The sequence below is a fragment of the Nesoenas mayeri genome, assembly GCF_963082525.1.
Source record: "Nesoenas mayeri genome assembly, chromosome: 15".
Lineage (NCBI taxonomy): Eukaryota > Metazoa > Chordata > Aves > Columbiformes > Columbidae > Nesoenas > Nesoenas mayeri.
In genome coordinates this window covers 4,296,549-4,318,765 of record NC_137559.1, presented here as the reverse complement: position 1 = coordinate 4,318,765, position 22,217 = coordinate 4,296,549, and the positions used below count along the sequence as shown (strand labels likewise).

Below are 22,217 nucleotides of genomic sequence, written 5' to 3'. Positions count from 1 at the left end.
CCCGGGACATGATCCCTCACCCTGCCACCCTTTGGACAAGGCGCAAAGCCAAGAGAACACCCCAACCCAGGGCATCGCAGCCCCATCGATGCAACGTCCCACAGCAAAGCCAAATCTGCAACCCAGCGCTGACACCCTCCATCCTCAGGGCTGCTCAGCATCCAGAACAGTAGGAAAGTGATAATGTCCAAGGAAGAGAGATGGAAATAAGCACCCCCCTGCTGCTGGGCAGGGGGGTAACGGGCCAGAGTGGGAGGAGGCAGTGGGAAAAGTCTGTGAGTTCCATTTTCTAACTGGGTGGTCCTCTGGGCATCCATGCCATGGGCTCAAAAAAAGAAAAAGAAAAAAGAAAATAAAAGGCACTGGTAGCTGGATAGACGTCCTCAAATTCCTCTATCTGTGCCAGTCCCCATGCCCCAAGAGAGCACACGCATGGAGAAAATTAAAAGCAACTGCTTTACGCTCTGCTTTTCTTCCAATTCAGGTCAAGCATAATTTTGAGGTTAATTCCCAGTCTGTCCCTGTCATGGGGGCTTCATCTCCCTTACAAGCCGAGGGCATGTGTGCGCACAGGCCAGCCAGCGTGGAGAGCAGAGACCACCCCATGGCCCTGCAAAGCCCTGGGGGGCTTCCCCAGGACGAGGGTCCCGCTGGCCAGGCCGGCTTTCTCCTGGAGGTGGAAGAAGGTCCTCAGGAACCCTGTGTCCTCCCAGGCAGGCTCTGGGAAGCTGACCCTCCACCTGAGGTTCGCGGGACATTACAGGGGACCACATGGTGCCAGCACAGGCACCTCTTGCCAGGAAAGAGGGAATTCCCACAAGAAGGGAATTTCTCCCGTGCTGGGAAAAAGGGGCAGCACAAAGGGAGTTGGTGATGGGTGGGTGGAACGTTCAGGACAGAGACACCCAACTGCACCATGTCTGCCAGGGACCACGGCCAGATCATGTCACCACACAGGGCTCTGAGTGCCAACATCAGGGCTTGCAATCATTGGGGTAGACCCACAGCGACATATTCCCAAGGGGGGAACAAACGCAGCAACTGACCCAGTTTTTCCCATGCCACACGGGCACCCCAGAAGGTCAAACACAAGTTGGGGATGGGGGTCAGGGGCACGTCACCTCGTGCCTGCGGCCCCGGGGGGATGGCCAAGGCTCCAACGGGTGGTGGGACCACACATAGACACCCCAAGTCACACTGACCCCCGCCCGGTAGCACAGCCACGCAGAAAAACAACTCGTGAACGCAGCGCTGCCGGGATTAGGGACTTAGCGTCCACGCAGCCCTTTGAAGTTGGAAGTGCTAAGTCCGATTATTATTAGAGAGCTCCAGCTCATTAATCCTGATGTTTGGGGCTGGATTCCCCCTCCTGCCCCTTTCCTAATTCAGTTCCCCAGTACGATGGGAATCCACTAATACTAAATATTTGTGACTCTTTGCAAACATGCGCTGGTGTCTGCCCTGAGCAGCTCCAGCCCCCCAGAGCACCCCGGGAAGCAGGAGGAGCAGCTCCTAACGCCCACACAGGTATTTTTATATAATAAAAATCCAAAAGAGACATGAGTGCGTAAGCGTGAAGTACCTTCACCTTTCCTGCAAGCCAAGTGGAAAGGTCAGATGACTCAAAAGCACTTTTCTAGCCTGACTCTAGGTAATCACCAACACAGCCCCTGTCCACGGGGTGAGCTGAGCACAGAGCCCCCACGCTGCAGCCCGATATCCCTTCTACCAAACCAAGATTAAAGGAAAACAAACAAACAAACAATTAAAAACGCAAAGAAAATCAGAGCTGTTAAATGAACCGTTATTCCTGGGTGTGCTCCGGAATGAGCACACCCCCACATCCCGCCAGGCTGCTCGCTGCGGCGCGGAGCCTCCCCCGACACGGGGCACGAATTCGGAGGGGTGGTGGGGAAGCGCTGGACCGGCCGTGGCCGGGGGCTGCTCGGCCAGGCGGGAGGGTGCGTGCATGCATCACACACCGCCTGAGCCACCATCTTATCTGGGAAGCGGGATTACTTCACCCCAGCTGCAAGGGAGAAGCCCAGCAGGATTGTGCTGTTTTCCCAACCCGAGCCCCCCGCACAGGGCCCGGATCCGGCCACGGGGATGACCCCATCCCCACACAAGCCGGCCATGGTGGCAGCCCCCCCCAGGGCCACCCACCAGCCCAACGGGAACAAAGCAAACGAGAGGCTGCCCGAAACACGGCTCTGGGTCCCCAGGGAGGGCGGCAGGCCCCCCGTGGCAGGGACAGGCAGGCACTATGGGGGACAACGTGCAATAATGCTTTGAACCCCCCAATAAAAATAAAGCAGCTTTGCACCCAGAAGGCAGCAAAACCCCATGCGGGGCAGCGGGAAGGGGCTGGCCGGGAGCGGGGGGCTCTTCCCGAGCCCCCTCTGGGACGGCTCCTTTGTCTGGGCATGGCCACAATGCTCCCCGCCGCCCGCCCCTTCCCGCACACACCACGGCATTTTTTCCAGCTACATTTTTTCCATATTAGCCCTCAGATTTCATTATGCCCCCCCCTCTCCAACCTTCCCCCCCGCCCCCCCCAGGCGAGCACAGCAATATGTCTGATCTCATTGCCATAATAGGATTGGGAGTGGGGATGTCAGCCCTGGCCCACAAAGGTGTGGGAGGAGGGAGGGTGGCCCTGCTCCCTGCACCCCAACACTATGGACAGGACCCCCGCCCCAAACGCCCCCTGTGACGGGTGCGCGGGCCTCCGGGCCTGCGTCAGGCCTGGGAGGAAGAGGAGGAGGAGGAAGGCCCAGCCCTGACAGCCTCAGCCTGCCCGCACAGATCCTCACCAGCAAGGGACTGGGGTCACCTCCCCATCCCCCCAGGAAAGCAGGGGACTATAGGGTGAGGGGGCCATGTCCTGCAAGTCTGGGTGGGGATGTTTCGTTTGCAGTCAAGTTTCTCCCAGGACTTTCAGGATCTCCTGATGGAGCCCAGAGGATCCCCCGGTACCTGCTGCTGTGCACCCCAAGACAGGCTGGGGTCACCCCAAGCGCAGGTGCCAGTCCCCAAATGGCTTCAGGAAAGGGGTGAGCCACCCCCGTGCCTCCTGTCATGGGGCGCCATGCCCTAAGGGACCTGTGGGGATGCTGGGTGCCCCGTAAGATGTGTGGGTATCTGTGGGGTCAGCAGGAACCCCATGGGACCCCACACCATCCATGGGGTCAGCAGGCAGCCCATGAGACCACACACCACCCTTGGGGTCAGTAGGCAGCCCATGAGCCCCCTGGACATGCTACAGGACCAGAGAGCACCCATGGGGCTTCTGAACACCCCATGGGATTCATGGATACCTGGAGGTCCCTGTGCTATCTGTGGGGTCAGCAGGCACCCCATGGGACCACACACCACCCATGGGGTCAGCAGGCACCCCACGGGACCCCTAGACACTACGGCATCAAGGAGCACCCATGGGGCTCCTGAACATCCCATGAGATTTGTGGACACCTTTAGGTCCCCGTGCTATCTGTGGGGTCAGCAGGCACCCCACTGGACCCCACATCACCCACGTGAGCAGCAGGCACACACAGGCCCCTACAATATTTACGTGACCAGCAAACACCCCATGGGATCCCTGGAGATCCTACAGGAACCTGTGATAACCGTGGGGCCAGCAGGCACCCATGGGACCTTCTGCTATGCGTGGGACCCTAAGACATCTACACTATCCACAGGATCCCAGGCTCTCCATCAGGCCACCCGTGGGACTCTAACCTACCCAGTGCTCCCCAAGGTACCCGTGGGGCCACCAGGCACCCACGGGGCTCTACACCACCCACGGGACCCCAGGCTCCCCACGGAGACCCAGGCTGCCCTGGGGCCGGACGTGTGTGGGCGGGCAGAGGGCGGAGCCCCGGGGCGGATTTTGGGGGGAAAACAGTGGATTTTGGGGGAAGGTCTCACCTGGTTGAGATCCTCGTCATTGAGTAGGTGGGACTCGCGGGGCTTGAAGCAGTTCTGGCACTTGCTCTTGTTGAAGATGTTGGCCTGGAACTTCCTGCAGGGGTTGTCCTTGGCGGCCATGGCGCGCCCCGCGCCCGCTCAGCGCCCGCTCAGCGCCCCGCGGAGCGCCCGCCCGCCGCCGCGCCCATCGCCGCCCCGCGCCGCCCTCCCCGCGGCCGCGGCCTCCGCCTGGCGCCTGCGGAGCGCGGGGGGGAGCGTCCAAAAGGGAAAACAAACAAGCAAAAATCAAATCCCCCGAACAGCGACCCAACAATGGCCCAAAAATCCAAGAAATAAAAGAGGTCGAGTTAAAACCGGGGACGGGAGCAAACGGCAAGGCGGCCGCCTCCGCTGCGGCTCAGCGGGCGAGCATGGCCGGGCGGCACGGAAAGGCGCGTAGAGGCCGCGGTGCCCCCGCCCTGTGAGGCTGGGCTGTGCCGGGCGGTGCGGGGCCCGCTGGCTCCGGTGCGGCGGCGGGTGCTCGGCGCTGCGGGCGCCGCTGCCGACTGCGCCGCCCGCAAAGTTTCCAGCGGCGCTGAGCCAGGCGGAAAAGAGGGCGGAGCCGCGGCGCGGACGGACGGACCAGCCTGCCAATGGGAACGAGGATCCGCCGCTAACAAAAGGACTCTCTGGCCAATGGGATGCGAGGACAGGGGAGAGCGCGGCCGCGGGGGAGAGGCGGTGCGCTGACAGCTGGGGGCGGGGCCGGCTCAGTTCGGCTTCGTTGGGCTCGGCTCGGTTCGGCTGGGTTCGGCTCCGTTCGGCTCGGCACAGCCCCCGCGGGAGGGGTTGCGTGGGCCCCCCGTACTTTGCCCTCTCCCCGCCGTGCGCAGAGCCTCCCACACCGGGTACCGACCCCTTCTCACCCCTCTGCTCCCCCTCCGCCATGAACTTCCGCACCCCAGTACACAGGTCCCCTGCAACGCGCACCCCCCCGCATTGTGCACATCCCCCCCCATGCACAGCCCTCCCCATACAGCAGAGTGACCACTGCACAGCCCAGGCCCCTCCTGGCCACCCCATAGAGGGGTCACACGGTGCAACGTGTGCGGTTTGCACCCCCACAAGCACCCCCAAGCAGAGGGGTGCAGCCCCCCACCCCGCCCACACTCTGCCCTACCCCACACCTCTGCCCCAGCGCTGGGGCAGCACATGGTGCCATGGGCCCATGGGTGGCACAGACATGGGGGGCTATACCTCTGCAGCAGGGACACTGCCCCCCTTAACCCTGTCCCCAGCCTCAGGCACAGCCCCACACTGGTTCAGGCTGGCACATGGTGGGAGATGGGGGTTCATCACCCACTCGGACACCCAAATTCGTCAGGGCGGCAATGTAGCCTTGTGCCCCTCCTGCAGCCGTGCGACTTGGGGTGCTGGAGACCCGCTGGGGCGAAGCGGGGACGGGGGTGCCCCCGCCCTGGGGCCAGCAGGGAACTCCTCTGTTTGTCCAGCGCGTTTGTTATCCTGTGGAAACCGGCAGCACCGGCAGGTAAATACACCTGACCAGGTGATAAGGACCTGGCACGAGGGCGCGGGTTTCGCCTCGCAGCTCTGTCCCTCAGGGTGGCCTAGGGACCAACCCATGGGCACATGCTGGGTCTGGATTTACTCTCCCAGCCCTAATTCTGCACATCAACCAGACAAGGGCCAGCGCAGGTACCTCTGCACCTGTGGAGCATCACCTGGGCAGCAGAGACATGGGAACACCAGCCCTGGAGCAGGGGGACAAGGTGAACGTGCTAAATGGTACCTCCAAAATGCACCCGAGCTTGGCACATCCCACCTCACTTGGACGCCGCTGTGGTGCACAGCATCTCCCAGTCATCCCAATATCCCCCGCCAGCATGGGACGGGGCCCTGCTATTAGGAAGAGGCAGGCAGACCTTCCTGGGTTTGTTGGGACCAGGAAAAACCCGTCAGAGAAGTGGCGGTGGCGTGGTCCCCTCGCACCCGGCGCTGCCCCGCCGTTTGATGTGGGGCCTGGCCTCGGCAGCCTCGCCGCGCCGGCTCCACGCTGTCATCCTGGAGTAAATAAAGACTAGCACAATTGTCTGCTTGTTTATTAATTTTTTGCTTCATCAAAGGCTGCTTTAATCATCTGTCTCTCTCCCTCCTGCCATCGCCGCTCACAGCACGCACGGTGCCGGTGTGCCACGGATTAGCATGGGACAGCGGAGCTGCGGGGCTGACCCCCTCCCACACCAGTGACACGGCTGGACCGTCACCTGGCCCCTGGACCAGCTGCACAGGTGATCACAAGCCCACTTGATATTCCCAGGCTGAGGGGTGGCCACTAGCGCCCCAGATATTGCTAGTTTGGGTGGATTTTCTTGCCTTTCCCTTGACCCTAATGTTGTAAAAACAGCACAGTCCTTCCCCAGGGAGGGAGGATTTCCCCTTCTGGGACTTACAGACCCTGACGCCCTCGCCATGGGTCCAGGGTCCACCTGGCACGTGACAGCAGAATGTCTGCTCTACAGACAAGGGTAGATTGTTTTTCCAACCAGCCCTTACCTGCCCTGATCCCCTTCTCTCTCTGTCCATCCCTGATGTTGCTGGATTATTCCCCACCTCACCCGTCACTGAGGACCTGGTGTGCTCTGTATCCTATGGGTCCCAAAGACACCCAGCATTTTTTTTCCATCAAAAAGCCCCTCTGCAGCTCCCTGAGCACCTCTACGTGCTGTCCGCATGGTCCTGGGCTCTTTGTCACCTCCTTGGGGCTTTCCATGAGCTGGCAGAGGTACAGCACCCACAGTCAACATGAGCGCAGCATCCTCTCGTGCTCACTGAGAGTGGCCAGGACAAACTTCTCACAGGGTGACACATCTCCAAAAGGGTGGAGAGCTGGGGGAGATGGGTACGGGGGTGACCTGTGCATGTCCCCCTGTTGATGTGCACAGAGTTGGGGCAGGATCCCATAGGCTGGAGGATCCCTCCAGAAGTGAAGGGGCTGCTCTTTCCCCAGCACCCTGGGGCACTGTCCCCTCAAAACAGGTCACAGTGGTGGCACAGAGCACAGAGCAGGGGCCAGGGCTGGCGTCTCCCATGCTGCGGGCTGTGCCTGCCCGGAGACGCGGCTGAGCTGCACCGCGGCTCGGGGCCACGACCCGGCGCCACGCACGGCCCCGCCGGAGCTGGCAGCACCTCGCAGGAAGCGGCTGGTGCCGGGGCTGGCTCCAGCCTCTCCAAAAATCCAGCCGAACGGGACGGGCCTCTCCATAAACCGGTCGGGCCGCATTCAGCCGTGCCACAGCCAGCATCCATGCACTGCCGGCCGCCTTCAATGTGAGCAGCCAGCGGGGCCAACAAAAACTCATTGCCAATGACTCTCCGTGCATGCCCCAGGTATGGCCATGGCATGGAGGTCTCCTACAGGTGCTGTGGAGGTGTGTGTCCCATCTCGTCATCCCCCCATTGCCCCTGTTACGGAGATGCCTAATGGGGCCAGCCATGCATAACAGGTCTCTTCAGCCCAAAGCCAGTCCAGAGTAGTTTTCTCAAATGAGGGCAATTAAAGTAATGGAAAAATGGAAAGTATTCATCAGGAAGCTGCAGTAGTGGTGGGGGAAGGCGCTGTGGTGAGTCAGGGATACAAAGTGGAGCCCCAGCGCCAGGTAAATAATCTGCAAACCAGGAGGTGTTAGTCACTGGCTCCGGCTGCACCGGCCCCAGCCTGGGAAGAGCATCGGCAAAACCCTCCTGCTCCGGGAAAGAGTTCATAGAATCACAGAATCATTTTGGTTGGAAAAGACCCTCAAGATTATCGAGTCCACCCATTCGCCCACCCCTGGCACTGCCCCATGTCCCTGAGAACCTCATCTCTGTCTGTTCAACCCTCCGGGGATGGTGACTCCAGCACTGCCCTGGGCAGCCTGTTCCAATGCCCCACAGCCCTTTGGGGAAGAAATTGTTCCCCAGATCCAACCTCAACCTCCCCTGGCGCAACTTGAGGCCGTTTCCTCTGGTTCTGTCACTTGTTACCTGGGAGAAGAGACCAACACCCTCCATGCTCCAACCTCCTTTCAGGCAGCTGCAGAGAGGTTCAGCAGCACCAAACGCCACCAGAGAGAGGAGAGCAGCACCCACTCCCCTTGTGGCATGGACGTCCTGCCAGGACCATCCACCACCCCCGCCTGTGAGGATGTCACCGGGAAGGGGACATGGTACACGTGGCCGTGCCTGGTTTTGCAGGCGAAGCTGCGATGCAGCAGCTTTTCCCGCGGGGCCGGGTGCTGCCGGCACAGGAGCAGGATGGCTGGATGCTCCTCCCGAGTGGCCGTCGCTCCCCACGGGACCTTGGGCAAGTCATTTAATCTCTCTGCGCCTTCACCTCACTGTCATTACGGTGGAGCCAGACGGATGGATGCCCAGGGGAGAGGGCAGGATTCATGGTTTAAAGCCGGCAAACCCTGGGATCCCCACGGGATCCAGGCTGGGACCGAGTGGCGCCTGCGAGGGCTCCCCTTGTCCTGCCCTGTGTTGGGTGGAGCCCAAACCATAGGGCTGGATGTGGCCCCTGAGCAGGGCAGGCCAGCTATGGGGAGTCCAAACCCCCAGCCCTGCCTGGGGAACACCTGGCAGGGGAAACACTGGCCAAGGGAGGCTTGGATGCTCCTCACAGGTTATAAATCTGTATGGAGGTAGAAAACACCCTCACAGATGGAGGGAAAGTCCCCTGGGCTGCCCCAGGGACTGTCTCTGTGCCCTGCTCTACCTGTGCCAAATTTTCCCATTGGGAAAAATAAAAGGACCCCAATTATTCACTGGAGGAAACCCACAGTGCTCGACTGCAGCCGGTGCAGCCCAGAGATGTGGCTTCCACGGGGCTGGAAAAGCCCACGAGGATGGTCCAGCACAGCTCGGCTTTGCTGGATGCACAAACACACACACGGAGGCTTGAGCGTGTCCCAGAAGCCGCATTAAATCACGTCGCACCAAGCAGAGATTTCCTCTTGTCCAGAGACGCCAAGTGCCTGTTGAGTTCATACCCTTCTCCTAAAATCAGGCCAATGGTTAATTACACTCTGGGTTGGGTCATCAGTGGCCGAGTCCTGTGACTGCTTCCTGCCATCAGATCTCATTGTGATTTAGGGAAAATCTGGCTCTTTTGCTCCTACACGTGTCTCCCCCATGTTTTGGCCAGGCCCTGCCTGTTCAGTTGGGCAGAGCAGATTCTCCTGCAAAGGGAACAGCTGCCTGTCCTGCCCACCCGCCTCTCAACACGAGCCTCAGCATCCTCGCTAAAAATATTATCCCGTGCAAAACTGGGTCCCTCCAGTTCCCTCCAGCGCTCGTCCCTGTGGCCACCGCCCCTGCCAGCCGCAGCCGTCGGGCGTCTGCTCTGCTGACTCCATATAATGCGAGTTTTACAAATGAAAATGTCACATGGCCATAAATTAAACACTTTGGAGAAACCCATTATAATGCAGCAACACAATTAGCTTTATCAGCCAGCCCAGAGTCATGCCAAAAACCAAAGCCGACTCACTTGACAGGAGCTGCCATCCATGAAACCAAGCTAACGACCTTAATTATATTTTTAGCTTCTAATTTTTGGCTGACAGTATCCCCGGTTACCCAGCCCATAATTTGTCCAGGGACTGCGATCATCCTACCTGGTCTGTAATTCCCAGGGTCAGCCCTTTTAACCCTTTTAAATATTAGACTCCCACTGGCCGTCCTCCAGCCCTCTGGAATTTCCCCAGGGCTTTTAGCGTTAAAAATTAACAGCAGAGCTCCTTCCTGCAAAAGTCCTGCCAGAAACGCCTCTCGTCCTGAGAAAATCCAGCAATGTCAGGGGTGGGGACGCGGAGTTATTCCCATCAGGTTAAAAACATCACGTTATCCGATTAGCTGTTCTGGCCAAAAATGATTCTTTGACTCATCTCCCGCATCTGCCACCCACACTTCACACCTCAGCATGCAGCCCCGGTGCTAAAGCCTCCTTTCCCTTCCCCTTTGCTATATATTTACTGGGTTTTATCCTTACTTCTGTGCCAGCCCTCAGCCAAACCGAGTCTTTTCCCGTCCGTCTGTCCTTGCTCTCCAGCAGGCTACCGGGTTTGGGGAGCCGGCCCTGAGCACAGCCTGGTTCTCTCTTGATCTGCACCACGTTTTGGAACAGTGGCTCTCACAGCATCACCCGCGATGACGCACTTGGGTGCTTCTGGAGCCTGGCTCACCCCATGGCTCATCCGCAGCCCCACGGCACAGCGGCTGCGAGGGGCAGACCCCACGGCACAGCGGCCGCCGCAGTGCCCGGGTACCAGTGGGTGCTGAGCATCCTTGGGGTGACGCCTGCTGCACCCCCGTGGGGTGGTGGCAGGATGTGGCTGTGGTGCAAACGGGGGAATAGAGCAGCGTGAGGGGTACAGGGGCATCTGAACCCCACCTTGCGTGAGGGGCTGCTGCAAACAGAGGTGCTGGGGCACTGGGGAGCGGGCAGGAGCCAGCTGGGCTGCTGTGGGGCACAGTAGCCCTGGCAGGGGCTGGAGTGGCTGGTTTTGGGGTGTCCGGGCTGCAAAAGCAGCCAGAGCACCCAGTGGGAAGCCAGGCTGGGCTAGCCAAGGGTGCCATCTCCTGGGGAGAGACCCGAACAGCCGGGAGCAGGGCTGGGCACCCCAGGGCTGCAGGACTGGGGTGCTGGAGCTGCACCCTGGGGCTCTCTGTGCCCCCCAGGCTGAACCACAGCTGCCCTCAGCTCCCAGCTGGGCTGCGGTGCTGCAGGCAGGGCACGCAGGACAAGGAGCGATGCTCGAGATGTCACCGCAAGCACATCATGGTGGTTCTTCGCCGACGGGACAGCTGTGGTGTGGCCGTGGCTCTGCAGCTGCGCATGGTGCAGGTCGTGTACTGACACCCAGCGTGGTGCCACGGCCATGGTCCTGCACCTGCCCGCACCGAGAAAACAGGCAGTGGTGGTGGCTATTTAGGATGAGAGGAAACAGCCTCAAGTTGCGCCAGGGGTGGTCGACGTTCGATCTTGGGAACAATTTCTTCCTGGAAAGGGCTGTCAGACATTGGAACAGGCTGCCCAGGGCAGTGCTGGAGTCACCATCCCTGGAGGGTTGGACAGATGCGGAGATGAGGTTCTCAGGGACATGGGGTAGTGTCAGGGGTGAGTTAATGGTTGGACTTGATGTTCTTGATGGTCTTTTCCAACCAAAATGATTCTATGATCCTATTGTGTGTGATCAGCCCAGCGGCTTTGGGCACGTAGCAGCTCTGAGCTTTGCCATGAGGAACTGGTGGCAGTGACAGGACACAGAGGACAGGGAGGCGATGCACAGGGGACAGGCGCATCCTGACCCCAGTGCACTCGAGAGCACGTGTCCGCAGGGAACGAAGGTGAAAGAAATGAGTCCTCAGCTGCCGTGCTCGGAGCCATCTGTGCTCAGCCCAGCCTCACAGTTGCTGGTTTCGACCCAAAATGACTCCTCTTCCCCTTTACACCCTCATGGCCCCTTTTTTCAGGTCCCAAAGGGAGCATGTGTGCAAGCAAATGCCTTGGCCAAGGCCCAGGGCCTGAGCACAGGGACTGCAAAAGGCAAACGGGCTGAGGAGGAAAATACCCCAGCAAAGCTGCTCAAAGGGAAGGCCAGGCATCCCCCCAAAAATTTTGGAGCCAAATATTATCCACCCAGTCTGCCTGTCACCTGCAGCTCTCCTTGCAGCGATGCCACGGGGGCAAGAGCCCAGAAGAAAAAAAGATTCTATTGTGAGGACAAAACTGGGCTCTATCACCCCAAATGGACTGTGGCACCTCTGGAACTGTGTGCAGATGGGTGCTGAAGGATGCAAAATGATGTGGGAGGATGCGGTGGGATGCAGAGGGATGCAGAGGGATGCAGAAGGATGCACCACACTGGGAGGCTGCACAGGGAGCTGCCAGGTGATTCTCTCCCACCAGTTGCACACAGCAAAGGGTCTAACGCAGGAACCCAGGACAGAGCGCTGGCGAGTGCTGCCTGATCCCTGCCCGTGTCCCAGAGCGCAGGGACAGCCCCAGCCACTGCTTTGGCTGCGAGACGGCAGCTCACAAGGACCATGTTTGGAGACATTTAAAAGGCACACGCTGTCCTCTGAGAGGGTGGGAGGGGGTGATGCCACTCGGGGCACGGGGGTCGGGCTGCTGGGGTGCGCAGCTGAGGAGATGGGGCTCTGGTCACGGAGTACACTGAGAATTTTCAAGCCGAAATTACCCAGCCTGATCTCTGCTCAGTGAGGAGGGACAAACCACCCCTAAGTGCTTCTCGGTTCCCTCTTGAGGGCTCACCAGGGTGGAAACTGCAAGTCTCCCGCCGCTATTTACAGCAGCAGGTTTCCCCTGCAAAACCCCGCGAGCCAGAGGGCTGGAGCCGTCGCTCCGGGTCACGCTCAAGCAGCGCAGGCGATGCCGAAATCCTGATTTCCTTTGCCATTGGCTTTAGCTTTGCAGGCCAACGCTCAAGCCCAGCGATGAGCCCATCCTTCGCATCACCCGCATGTACAGAGTCACGACATGCGGCACAGCATCAGTGCTGCTGTGTCCCCACGGCGACGTCGTGCCTTGTCCCTTCCCCGTCCCCACTCTGAGCACCAGGGTCCATCGGATGGTGCCGATGCTGGTCCTGTCCCTCCTACAGGAGTGGGACGTGCTGGGTCACATCCAGGCAGGGAGGGCCAAGCAGCGCTGGGTTCCTCTGGTTTGGGCTTTGCTCCCTGTGAGCAGGTTCATCCCCCAATGTCCCTGCAAAGGACACAGTGTGTTGCGCCCCCACAAAGTGGCCTCTTGCTCTTTCTCAGTTGCAGATCGCTGTGGTAAAGCACAAAGTAGGAGTTTTTGAACCGAGCGGAAAAAACCTTGACGCTGCCCTGCCGGTGTTTATAGAAAGTAACAGGTATCGCTGCTGCTTCCTTCCCCCCTCAGCTGTTTCTGCAGATAGGTCCCATCGGGCTGAGCTGAGTCACCGTACTGCCACGGTCCCGGCACCCCTTGTCCCCTCCTGGGGACATGGCCACGGCACAGCCCTGCCCTGCGCTTGCACAGAAAGGGGGAGAAACCTCCAGAAATGAGCCCACTGCCAGTGGGAAACGGGGAGACCAGCAGGCGCACAGTCTGGCTTTGCTTTCACTAGATGTTCCCTATGGAGCGTTGTGCCACTGGTCAGAGGCACCAGGGCAGTGACGGATGGGTGGATGGATGGGTGGATGGGTGGATGGGTGGATGGATGGGTGGATGGGTGGATGGATGGATGGACGGATGGATGCCCGGCTGAGCAGAGGCAGACACTCTCAGCACCATGGAATGGGCTGAATCCCTGCTCTCAGGCATCCCCAGGGGTGCTGCCTGGCTGCTCCATCCTGGGTTTGCTGATGAAACCCATTCCACTTGCAGGGTGAGGTGAAACCTAAAAATAAATACACAGCTATACTCTTGGAGGCTGCCAGCAGCACAGAGGTAGCTCTTTCCCTCTGTGAAAACCACGCCATGCTATTAATGCTTCATGCCGATCCAGTGCCAGCAGTGCCCGGTCCTCTGTTACCAGTGCAGCCCCCTGAAAACCCCTCAGCCCTCCTGCCTCTGGGGCATGGATGCACCAGAGAAAAGCACTGTTTAAAGAACCTTATTGGGGGCCATAGAATCATTTTGGTTGGAAGACACCCTCTAGATCATTGAGTCCAACCATTAACCCACCCCTAGCACTGCCTCATGTCCTGAGAACCTCATGTCCGTCTGTTCAACCCCTCCAGGGATGGTGACTCCACCACTGCCCTGGGCAGCCTGTTCCAATGCCCCACAGCCCTTCAGGGAAGAAATTGTTCACCAAGATCCAATTTAAACCTCTCCTGGTGCAACTTGAGGTTGTTTCCTCTCATCCCATCATGAGATGCTCTGTGTGCTGTGAGCAGGAGACACACGGGTGGGCTGGGCTGACCCCCCCGCAGACGGGGATCGGACAGGTGCACAGTGCGGTGCTCGGTCCCTGCAGGCGAGGGTGACCAGCACCCGGTGCCACGTGGCATCAGCAGGACGTTACACGCAGGGCTGTGTGACACAGCTCCACAAGAAGGGACACTTGTTCCTCTCTACCTGCAGCTCCACGCAGCGACATCCCCTTTGTCTTGCTCTGACACAGCAAAGCCCAGGAAAGCAACGACGCCCCAGTGTCACCCACCAGCTCTCCTGGCCCACGATAACTCTTTCCTCTACAGAGTAAAACCTCCTTCTCTGCAGAATAAACCACCCCACTGCAGCCAGGCAATGCGAGGCCAGGTGCTGCAGAGCCCCCATCCCTACCAGCCCCTCTGCAACGTGGCCGCCAGGCCCAGGACACCCCTCCCTGTGTGACACACGGCCCCACAATGTCCCTCCCTGAGCCCCTGACAGCCCAGGGACGCCCGGTGAGCCAATGCAATGCACTGTGCTTGTGAGCGATTTGCATCGAAGGGATAAGGGGAAACCCCAGGAAACGCATGGCCCAGGCATTAATCAAATCGATCTCTAATAATAAACCTGCTGAGCGATGCACGGGCTCGGGGCTGGAGCTCGCGGTGCGATGGCGGGAGAGGGGGACTAGATGCTGCAGGAGAGTCAAACGTGAGTTACGCCATGGAGGGGCTGTGGGGGGAGGTGGGGGTGAGGGGCTCATCATTGCGAGGGCTCGGGGTCACAGTGACATTTACAGAGCGCTGGCTGCGAGCGGCGGGTCTCCCCAGGCTCTTGCTGAGAAGCGGAGCCAACAGAAAGGGTTTCCACCCTGCTGAGGACGGTCGGTGCCGTGGGGCTGAAGATGAAAAGGTTGCCCAGTGCTTTGGATGAGGGGCGCACAGGGGAGTCTGGGGTGCTGGTCCCTGGTGCGGACGCAGAGGAGGAGACTCACCCAGCTCTGCTGGAAAACGCGGGTTTGCAGGGTCTGGCCACGCCGCGCTGGGAGCACCGCGCGTACCTCGAGGCTCCCGGGAAGCTCGGCCATCGGGAAGGATTTCTCCTAGATGGGGCCAAACACCCGGTTTGGATCCGCCTGAGCAGCAGCAGGGAGGGAGCTGCCCAGCCCGCACCCCCCAGCTTAGACACAGCCCCAAATCTCCACTTCCCATGCAGTTATCCCAGGGGAAACCCCACCGTCACCGTCACCCAAGGGTGGCCGGGCTCACACCATCGCCAGGGCTCCCCAGCACCTCCAGGGGTCACCACTGACCCCAGGGGTCACCAGCATTCCCAGGGGTCTTCTCTTTCTTCTGTTTGGGTACAAAATATCTTCAAAGAGCATCTGAGGAGAGACCATCAGCCTGAGCCTCACTCTGCCCTGGGGAACGTCTTCAATCAGCTTGCTAGAAAGCAATTATTTAATTTTATAGCAATGTTAATTGAACGACTGGGACTATAGGGCCAGCATCCTTGTGCAGAGTGGATTTATCCTGACTGCCTACATACTAGAGAGAAGGAGAGATCCCCACAGTGAGTTTTCCCTATAGAAATCAAAGTTCGGCTTTGCAAAGGCTGCGGTGCAGAAGCTCCGGCCGAGGCGACGTGCAGACTCAGGGCATGCAGAGGCCCATGTTGTGCTGCAGTATCGAGGGGTTTTAAACCTTTCGGGTCCCCTCAGCACCGGGAGGAAACAGCTGCAGCTCCACAGGGGGATGTGGTTGCCCGTGGGCCCTCTCGGTCAGCAAATGGCACGTTTCCACCACAGCCACGCTCACGCTGGTTAGTGATTCCTGCACTTGCTCTGTCGTGTTTGCTGCAGACCCCGTGTGCAGCACGGCATGGCGCAGCATGGCACCGCACGGCACGGCACACCGGCACCAACGGCACGGCCATCACTTGCGCTGCCTCCAAGGCCAAACCCTGCAGTGGCGCAGGCTGCAAACAGAGATGGGGACGTGCACCAATATTTCAGCTGCTAACAAGGCAACGCTCGTTAGCGAGCTGATTGTTAAAATGGTAAGTTGTTGGCTGGATTTGTGTGCTGCTGAGGGCTGCAGCTGATGCCCCGCTCCTGTGCCTTTGGCACCATGTCCAGCACAGGGCTCACGGTGGCAGAGGAGGACAGGATGAACTCATGGGGACATGAACACGTCCACCCCAGGTGTCCTGGCTGGCGGGGGCTAAACCAGCGCTGAGAGCTGTCCCAGGAGACCTCCCTCCTGCTGCTGCAAGGGGGAGTCTGGTGCATTTTTTTACAAAATCAAGTTTTTACAAAATAGAGTTTCATTATGATGCCACAGCACCAAAGAGAGACATCAGAAATGACACACAAACCACCCCGATGCTACGGAGGAATTCAGAAGTTTCCAGAATCAAAAATGGTTCCAGAAGACGTTGCCAGTGGTCGTTCTGTTTGTATTTCTGTTATTTTCAGAAAAAGCGCACAAAGACAGGAGTGTTTCCCACCGCTCTTGTTCCCACGGGCAGTTCTGTGCATCCCCAGACCCTCAGGTCACAGCACGGGGCCACCTACGAGCCCAGGTGACCTCCCTGCGTGTCCCCAGGGACCGGCACAGGACATGCTCATGTAGGGTGATGATTTGGAGAGCTTGCTAAGCCTGAAGCAGGTTTTACTGCATGCTCTAGCCCAAGCCTATGATGAGACGGGCTGAGGAACAGCTGAGCATCCCCCTGCGAGGGATCACAGTCCCAGCCCTGTGGTGGCCACCCCAAGTCTCCTCCCCTCACAGAATCCCAGAGTGTGAGGGGTTGAAGGGCCCTGGAAAGCTCATCCAGTGCAATCCCCCCATGGAGCAGGAACACCCAGATGAGGTTACACAGGAAGGTGTCCAGGCGGGTTGGAATGTCTGCAGAGGAGACTCCACAACCTCCCTGGGCAGCTCTGGCACCCTCACCGGGAACAAGTTTCTTCTCAAATTTAAGTGGAACCTCTTCCGTTCCAGTTTGAACCCATTGCCCCTTGTCCTACCATTGGTTGTCACCGAGAAGAGCCTGGCTCCATCCTCCTGACACTCACCCTTTATATATTTGTAAACATTAATGAGGTCACCCCTCAGTCTCCTCCAAACTAAAGAGACCCTCCTGTTCCGCAGCCATGGATGGGACGCCCGTCGGGTGGGATGCCATGAACAACTGCACCGACCAGCAGTACTGGGACACGCTCGTCTGCCAGTGCATCCCCTGCAGCCTCGCGTGCGGCCGGCACAGCGTCAGGAGGTGCGCAGCCCTGTGCGGTGAGTGCCGGACACCGCGGGCAGCGGTGGGGCAGAGCTGAGACCAGACACCACAGCCTGGGATGAGCCACAGGGCGGGTGCCGAGCCAGCTCGGCTTAACAAAGGTCTGAGCCAAAAACGCTGGGGAACGTGAGCGTCCCCGTGATGGGCTGGGTCTGGCAGCAGCTCAGCGCAGACCAGGATCAAGTTGTCCATATCTCCGTACCCTTGTACCCTTTCTTTCTGGGGTCACAGAGGTGCACCAGGGGAGGTTTAGGTTGGGTATTAGGAAAATTTATTCACAGATTGTTGGGCATCAGAACAGGCTGCCCAGGGCAGTGCTGGAGTCACCATCCCTGGAGGGGTTGAGCAGACAGAGATGAGGTTCTCAGGGACATGGGGAAGTGCCGGGGTGGGGTAACGGTTGGACTTGATGATCTTAAAGGTCTTTTCCAACCGACACAATTCTATGATTCCTAGAGCTGCATCAGCACTCATATATATGCCCCACTGCTGACCCTCCAAGGGCAGAGCCTCAAGGTACATCAGGTTCAGTCGATGTGGATAATTATAAACTCAAGCTCTGGGCTTGCAAGGCTGAACTGCGAGCCCTGTGCCAGGGCAGACACCAAGGTGCGGTGCTAACAGGTGAGGAAGAGCCACAGATGCACTTTGCACCCAAACCCCCTGCACGGCCCCTTCCCTCCCCAGCGAGCTGCATCAGCACTGCTGCACCCTGTCCTGGGGCACAGGGGACACAGCCCTGCGTGCGGTGACAAGTCACGTCTCCCCTTGAGGAGATGCCATCCATGGGGCCCAAGGGGCGCTCAGGCAGGTTTTGGTGTGTCCCAAAGATCCATGCAGGCTCCACGGCAGCAGAAGCTCTATGAGCAGCAGCCAGGAGCTCCCTGCCGCAGGCGGGTACAGCGCACGTGCCTGGCTGCGTCCCCTCCCCACGCAGCTGCCAGCGTGTGCTTTTACCCAGTATTTACCGTGGAGTCATAAAATGGTTTGAGTTGCAAGAGACCTTAAAGATCATCTCATTCCACCCCCCTGCCATGGGCAGGGACATTTTCCACCAGACCAGGTCACTCAAATTCCCATCCAGCCTGGCCCTGAACCCTTCCAGGGATGAGGCATCCACAGCTGCCCTGGGCAGCCTGTTCTGGGGCCTCCCCACCCTCATGGGGAAGAATTTCATCCTTATACATCATTTAAATCTCCCCTCTTTTGGTTTAAAGCCATCACCCCTTGTCCTATCACTACATGCCCTTGTAAAAAGTCCCTCTCCAGCTTCCCTGTAGGTCCCTTTTAGGTACTGGAGGCTGCTCTAAGGTCTCCCTGGAGTCTCCTCCAGGCTGAACAACCCCAACTCTCTCAGCCTCATAGGACCAAACACCAGCACAGATCCCGTGGATCTGACACCCTGCCAGCTCTGGAGAGGTTTTCAACATTCACAGCTGCGGGCAGGTCTCGCCCTGCACCTGTTGGAGCCGTGAGCGTGTTCAGAGCAGCCGTGGGTTTGTCCTCGCAGGAACCCCGGCACGAGGTGGTGGGAGGGCAGTGGTTTGGGATCCTCCTGTTCAGTGACGGGGTGGAGGAGAATGTGCTCAGGACACCGCGTTCATCTTCCTCTCCTCCCGCAGAGTCCATGGACTGCAACAGGAGACCCGGCTTCTACTACGACGAGCTCCTGAAGCATTGCATCAGCTGCAGCACGGTGTGCGGGCAGCACCCGAAGCAATGCGCCGCGTCCTGCGAAAGTAAGGTCAAACACGAGGGGGCAGAGCGGGGACGTGGGGCAGGACCCCCAGGGCTGGGCTGGAAGAGGAGATGGGTTATGGGAGCAAAGCTCGGGAAGGGGCAGCAAACCCCCATCTCTTTGTCCTGGGGTCGTGTTTGTGCGCTGACGCTGCACTGGGAGCTGGGAGAAGCAGAGCAGGGCATCTGCCTCCCTCCTGCTTTCTCCATCACACAGCGTTTTCCCTTTCGTGTGTTGGTGTTTAACAGACCTGTCCTTCGGCTCTACCAGCCAGGGGCAGCAGTTGCATTTCCCACATTTTTCATTGTGATCTGCAATTCCCACGCTGGGGTTGAGACATGATCCCTGGAGAAGACGGGAGGGTGGGAAGGCGCCTCCTCCACCTCTCTGTTGAAGAGAAATGCAAGCAGAAGGGGTGTTCAAATTCTTGCCAAGCAGAGTGCTATTAGCAACACCCTTTCCCTATCAAAAAGTCAATAGTGTGAAGCAGGTACCCGAAGGGTTTCTAAGCACACCTGTCTCTGCCTGGCCCACAGCGGGGGCCCTGCTGGCCACCCCCGCCGCGCCCGCCGCCCTGGGGACGTCCCCGGCCCCCGCGGCCGTGCTGGAGCAGAAGGTGTGCGGGGAGCAGGAGCCGTGGCTGGTGGTTTATCTGCTGCTGGGGCTCTGCCTCTGCGCCCTCGTCTGCTCCCTGCTCCTGGGCTGGACTCACCTGCGGAGGAAGGGAGAGGTGGTGACCTGCCCGGCCAGCGCCGGGACCTGCCACCGCAGGGAGGATTCCTGCAAAGGTGAGTGCTGGGGGCACTGGGAGCACTGGGAGAGGATGGGGAGCTTGTGGGTGGCAAGCTACACGTACTGCAACAGAATCACAGAATAGTTTGGGCTGAAGGGACCTTCCCAGCTCCCCCAGTGCCACCCCTGCCATGAGCAGGGACATCTTCACCCGCTCAGGTTGCTCAGAGCCCCGTCCAGCCTGGCCTGGGATGTCTCCAGGGATGGTTCATCCACCATCTCTCTGGCCAACCTGGGCCAGGCTCTCACCACCCTCAGTGTAAGTGATTTCTTCCTCATGTCCAGCCTGAATCTCCCTCCTTTAGTTTGAAACCATCACCCTTGTCCTATCACAACAGGCCCTGACCAAAAGTCTGTCCCCATCTTTCTTCTCAGCTCCTTTTAAGCTCAGAAAGGCCACAATAGGGTCTCCCTCAAGCTTCTCTTCTCCAGCTGAACCCCGCAACTCTCTGAGCCTGTCCTCCAGCAGAGCTGTTCAGTCTCAGGTCATACACAAGCACACAGACAATGTGTTACGTACAACACCCAGCGCCGTGGGCTTTATCGAAGCAGTGGGACACTGATGTCCTCCCCAGTTCCAGGCCTGGCACTTCATAGGCTCTGGTACAGCACTGCAAAGCATTTCTTGTGTAAAAGGTGCTCCTAAAAACCCTCCCACTGACACACACGGTTTATTTGCAGATCATCTGGTGGAAGCGGGCAGCGTTGGTGACGGATGCACCGGCATCAGGGTTCCAGAGCCAGTGGAAACCTGCGGCTTCTGCTTCCCCGGACACGGCTCCGCTGTACAAGAAACCAAACCCTGTCACAGCTCCTCCTGTCACACGGGGGAAAGAGCCGCTGGTCCCGCTCACACCGGGATACGCAGCACGGGAAGCGCGGGGGCCATTCCCAGCCCCGACGACGGCCACTTCAAAATCATCTGTTCTCCTTCGCAAGAGAAGACGCCCATGGCGTGACCGTGGTGAACATTGCTGCACAGGATCAGACAGGAGGGACGTTCTCTCTGCCCCCAAACACAGTTGCTTCACCCTCTGTTTCCAGTGACTGTAATGGCTTCTCCCAGGACCGGCGGACCCGGACCGGTGTTGGCCCAGGGGCTGCAGGCTACAGACAGCGCTGTTGGTTACACAAAGCGCTGTCTTCTTCCACTCAGGAAACTAAATTCTTATTCTTGTGCACTCCCAGTGATAGAAGTCGCTTCCCATTCAGCCGCATCCGCCAACACGGCCTCTGCAGGCTCCTCCGTGCAGCCGGTTGTGAGGAGCGACGTCTCCTTGGGGGTTTTCATCAGCACATCTTTCCCTGCTGCTGTGTGACACAAGCAGAGCTGTGAGCATCTCACACAACTCAGCCCCAAGAAGCTGTAATGACCACTGAATGCCACCGCCACGCTCTCAAGAGGAGCCTTTTCTGACTTTGAGACACAATGTGGAAAGCCCCACCGCCATCTCTCAATGCTGCTTGGGATGAAAGGACAGGTTGGGGATGATGGCAAAGCTTTGCCTTGTGACTGGACACGATGCTGCACGGGAGGAGCTGGGACAGGCACCAAAATCCCCAGTGGAATTGGGTTTAAACGAGAAAACTCCTCTAAGGCTGAGAAGTTTCCTAAAGACTGGATTGATGTAGGGCTGGTCAGGGTTACTCAGAATAGCTGGTAAAAGTGATGAACCAGCTTGAGATACAGCTGCTTTGAGGGAAGGTTTTTATCTGACCTGGCTTTGAAAGCTACTGTAGAAAAAGATGGGTTTCAAAATGTATCTTGAAGTTCTCATTTTCACTAAAGGAGAGTATGGGAACATTCTGCTTGGTGAGAAATTACTCCTGTGCCGTGAGTGATGTGTGATGGTCACGAAGCAGAAAGGCATCAGGACCACCTGAAACCTATTAGAGAGAAAGTGCAAGAGGGGGTTTAAGGTGAGGACTAAGAGCTCACATGCAGGCCCAACAGCTGGTCCAACAATGAGGTAAAGGTTTGCTGTCCTGAACTGTTCCAGAAACCAACCTGGCATTTCAGCATCTCGCTGTGTGTTGCCTTTCATCTCTTCCTCTGCTCAGTGAAGTCCTCACCTCGCTGCAGCACGAGGGATGAGCTTTGTATTGTGTTGCATTCACGTTCAAGGGGAGAAAAAGAAGCCTTTTCAAACCCAAAATCTCATTTCACTCAAAATGGGTCTTCTGAACGTAATGGTGAGCACTGAAGGCCACAACCCCGTGGAGGGATTGGGGAGAGCAAGTGTTTACCCACAAAACACAGACCCCGGCCACACACTCTCAGCAACGAGACCCTCTTGGCCTCCAGCTCCCTTTGGCATCTCCTCTCTCAAGGCCACCCCAGGGCCTCCATCTCCACAGCATCACCTTCCACAGCCTCAGCTCCTGTCATTTCCCTCCTGTGGAACCGGCTCTAATGGCCTCCGGTCTCACGGTGTTGGTTCCTGTGACCTCCTGCCCCACAGCCTCAGCTCCCGTTGTCACCGCCACCGTGGCCTCAAACACCATAGCACCATTAGCACCCCAATTCCTCCAAAAGTCTTTTGGTCC

The 22,217-nt window shown here is 58.6% G+C and overlaps 2 protein-coding genes across 3 annotated transcripts in view; one reads left to right on the top strand and one right to left on the bottom strand.

Annotated features, from left to right (window-relative positions):
- Positions 1 to 4,200, bottom strand: part of MPRIP (myosin phosphatase Rho interacting protein) — a 75,047-nt gene extending 70,847 nt beyond the window's left edge. For both annotated transcript variants that reach the window (XM_080354075.1, XM_080354076.1), the window contains exon 1: positions 3,931 to 4,200. In XM_080354075.1, coding sequence (XP_080210201.1) covers positions 3,931 to 4,050 — 120 coding nt within the window. In that variant the 5' untranslated portion in view covers positions 4,051 to 4,200. The remainder of the gene's footprint in view (positions 1 to 3,930) is intronic.
- A 12,797-nt stretch (positions 4,201 to 16,997) lies between these two features.
- TNFRSF13B (TNF receptor superfamily member 13B) lies at positions 16,998 to 20,629 on the top strand (the record flags this gene model as incomplete). The annotated part of the gene is made up of 4 exons (XM_080353656.1): positions 16,998 to 17,136; positions 18,763 to 18,879; positions 19,415 to 19,666; positions 20,352 to 20,629. 4 exons carry the CDS (start codon positions 16,998 to 17,000, stop codon positions 20,627 to 20,629), a joined length of 786 nt encoding a protein of 261 aa, XP_080209782.1.
- Positions 20,630 to 22,217: the final 1,588 nt, after the last annotated feature.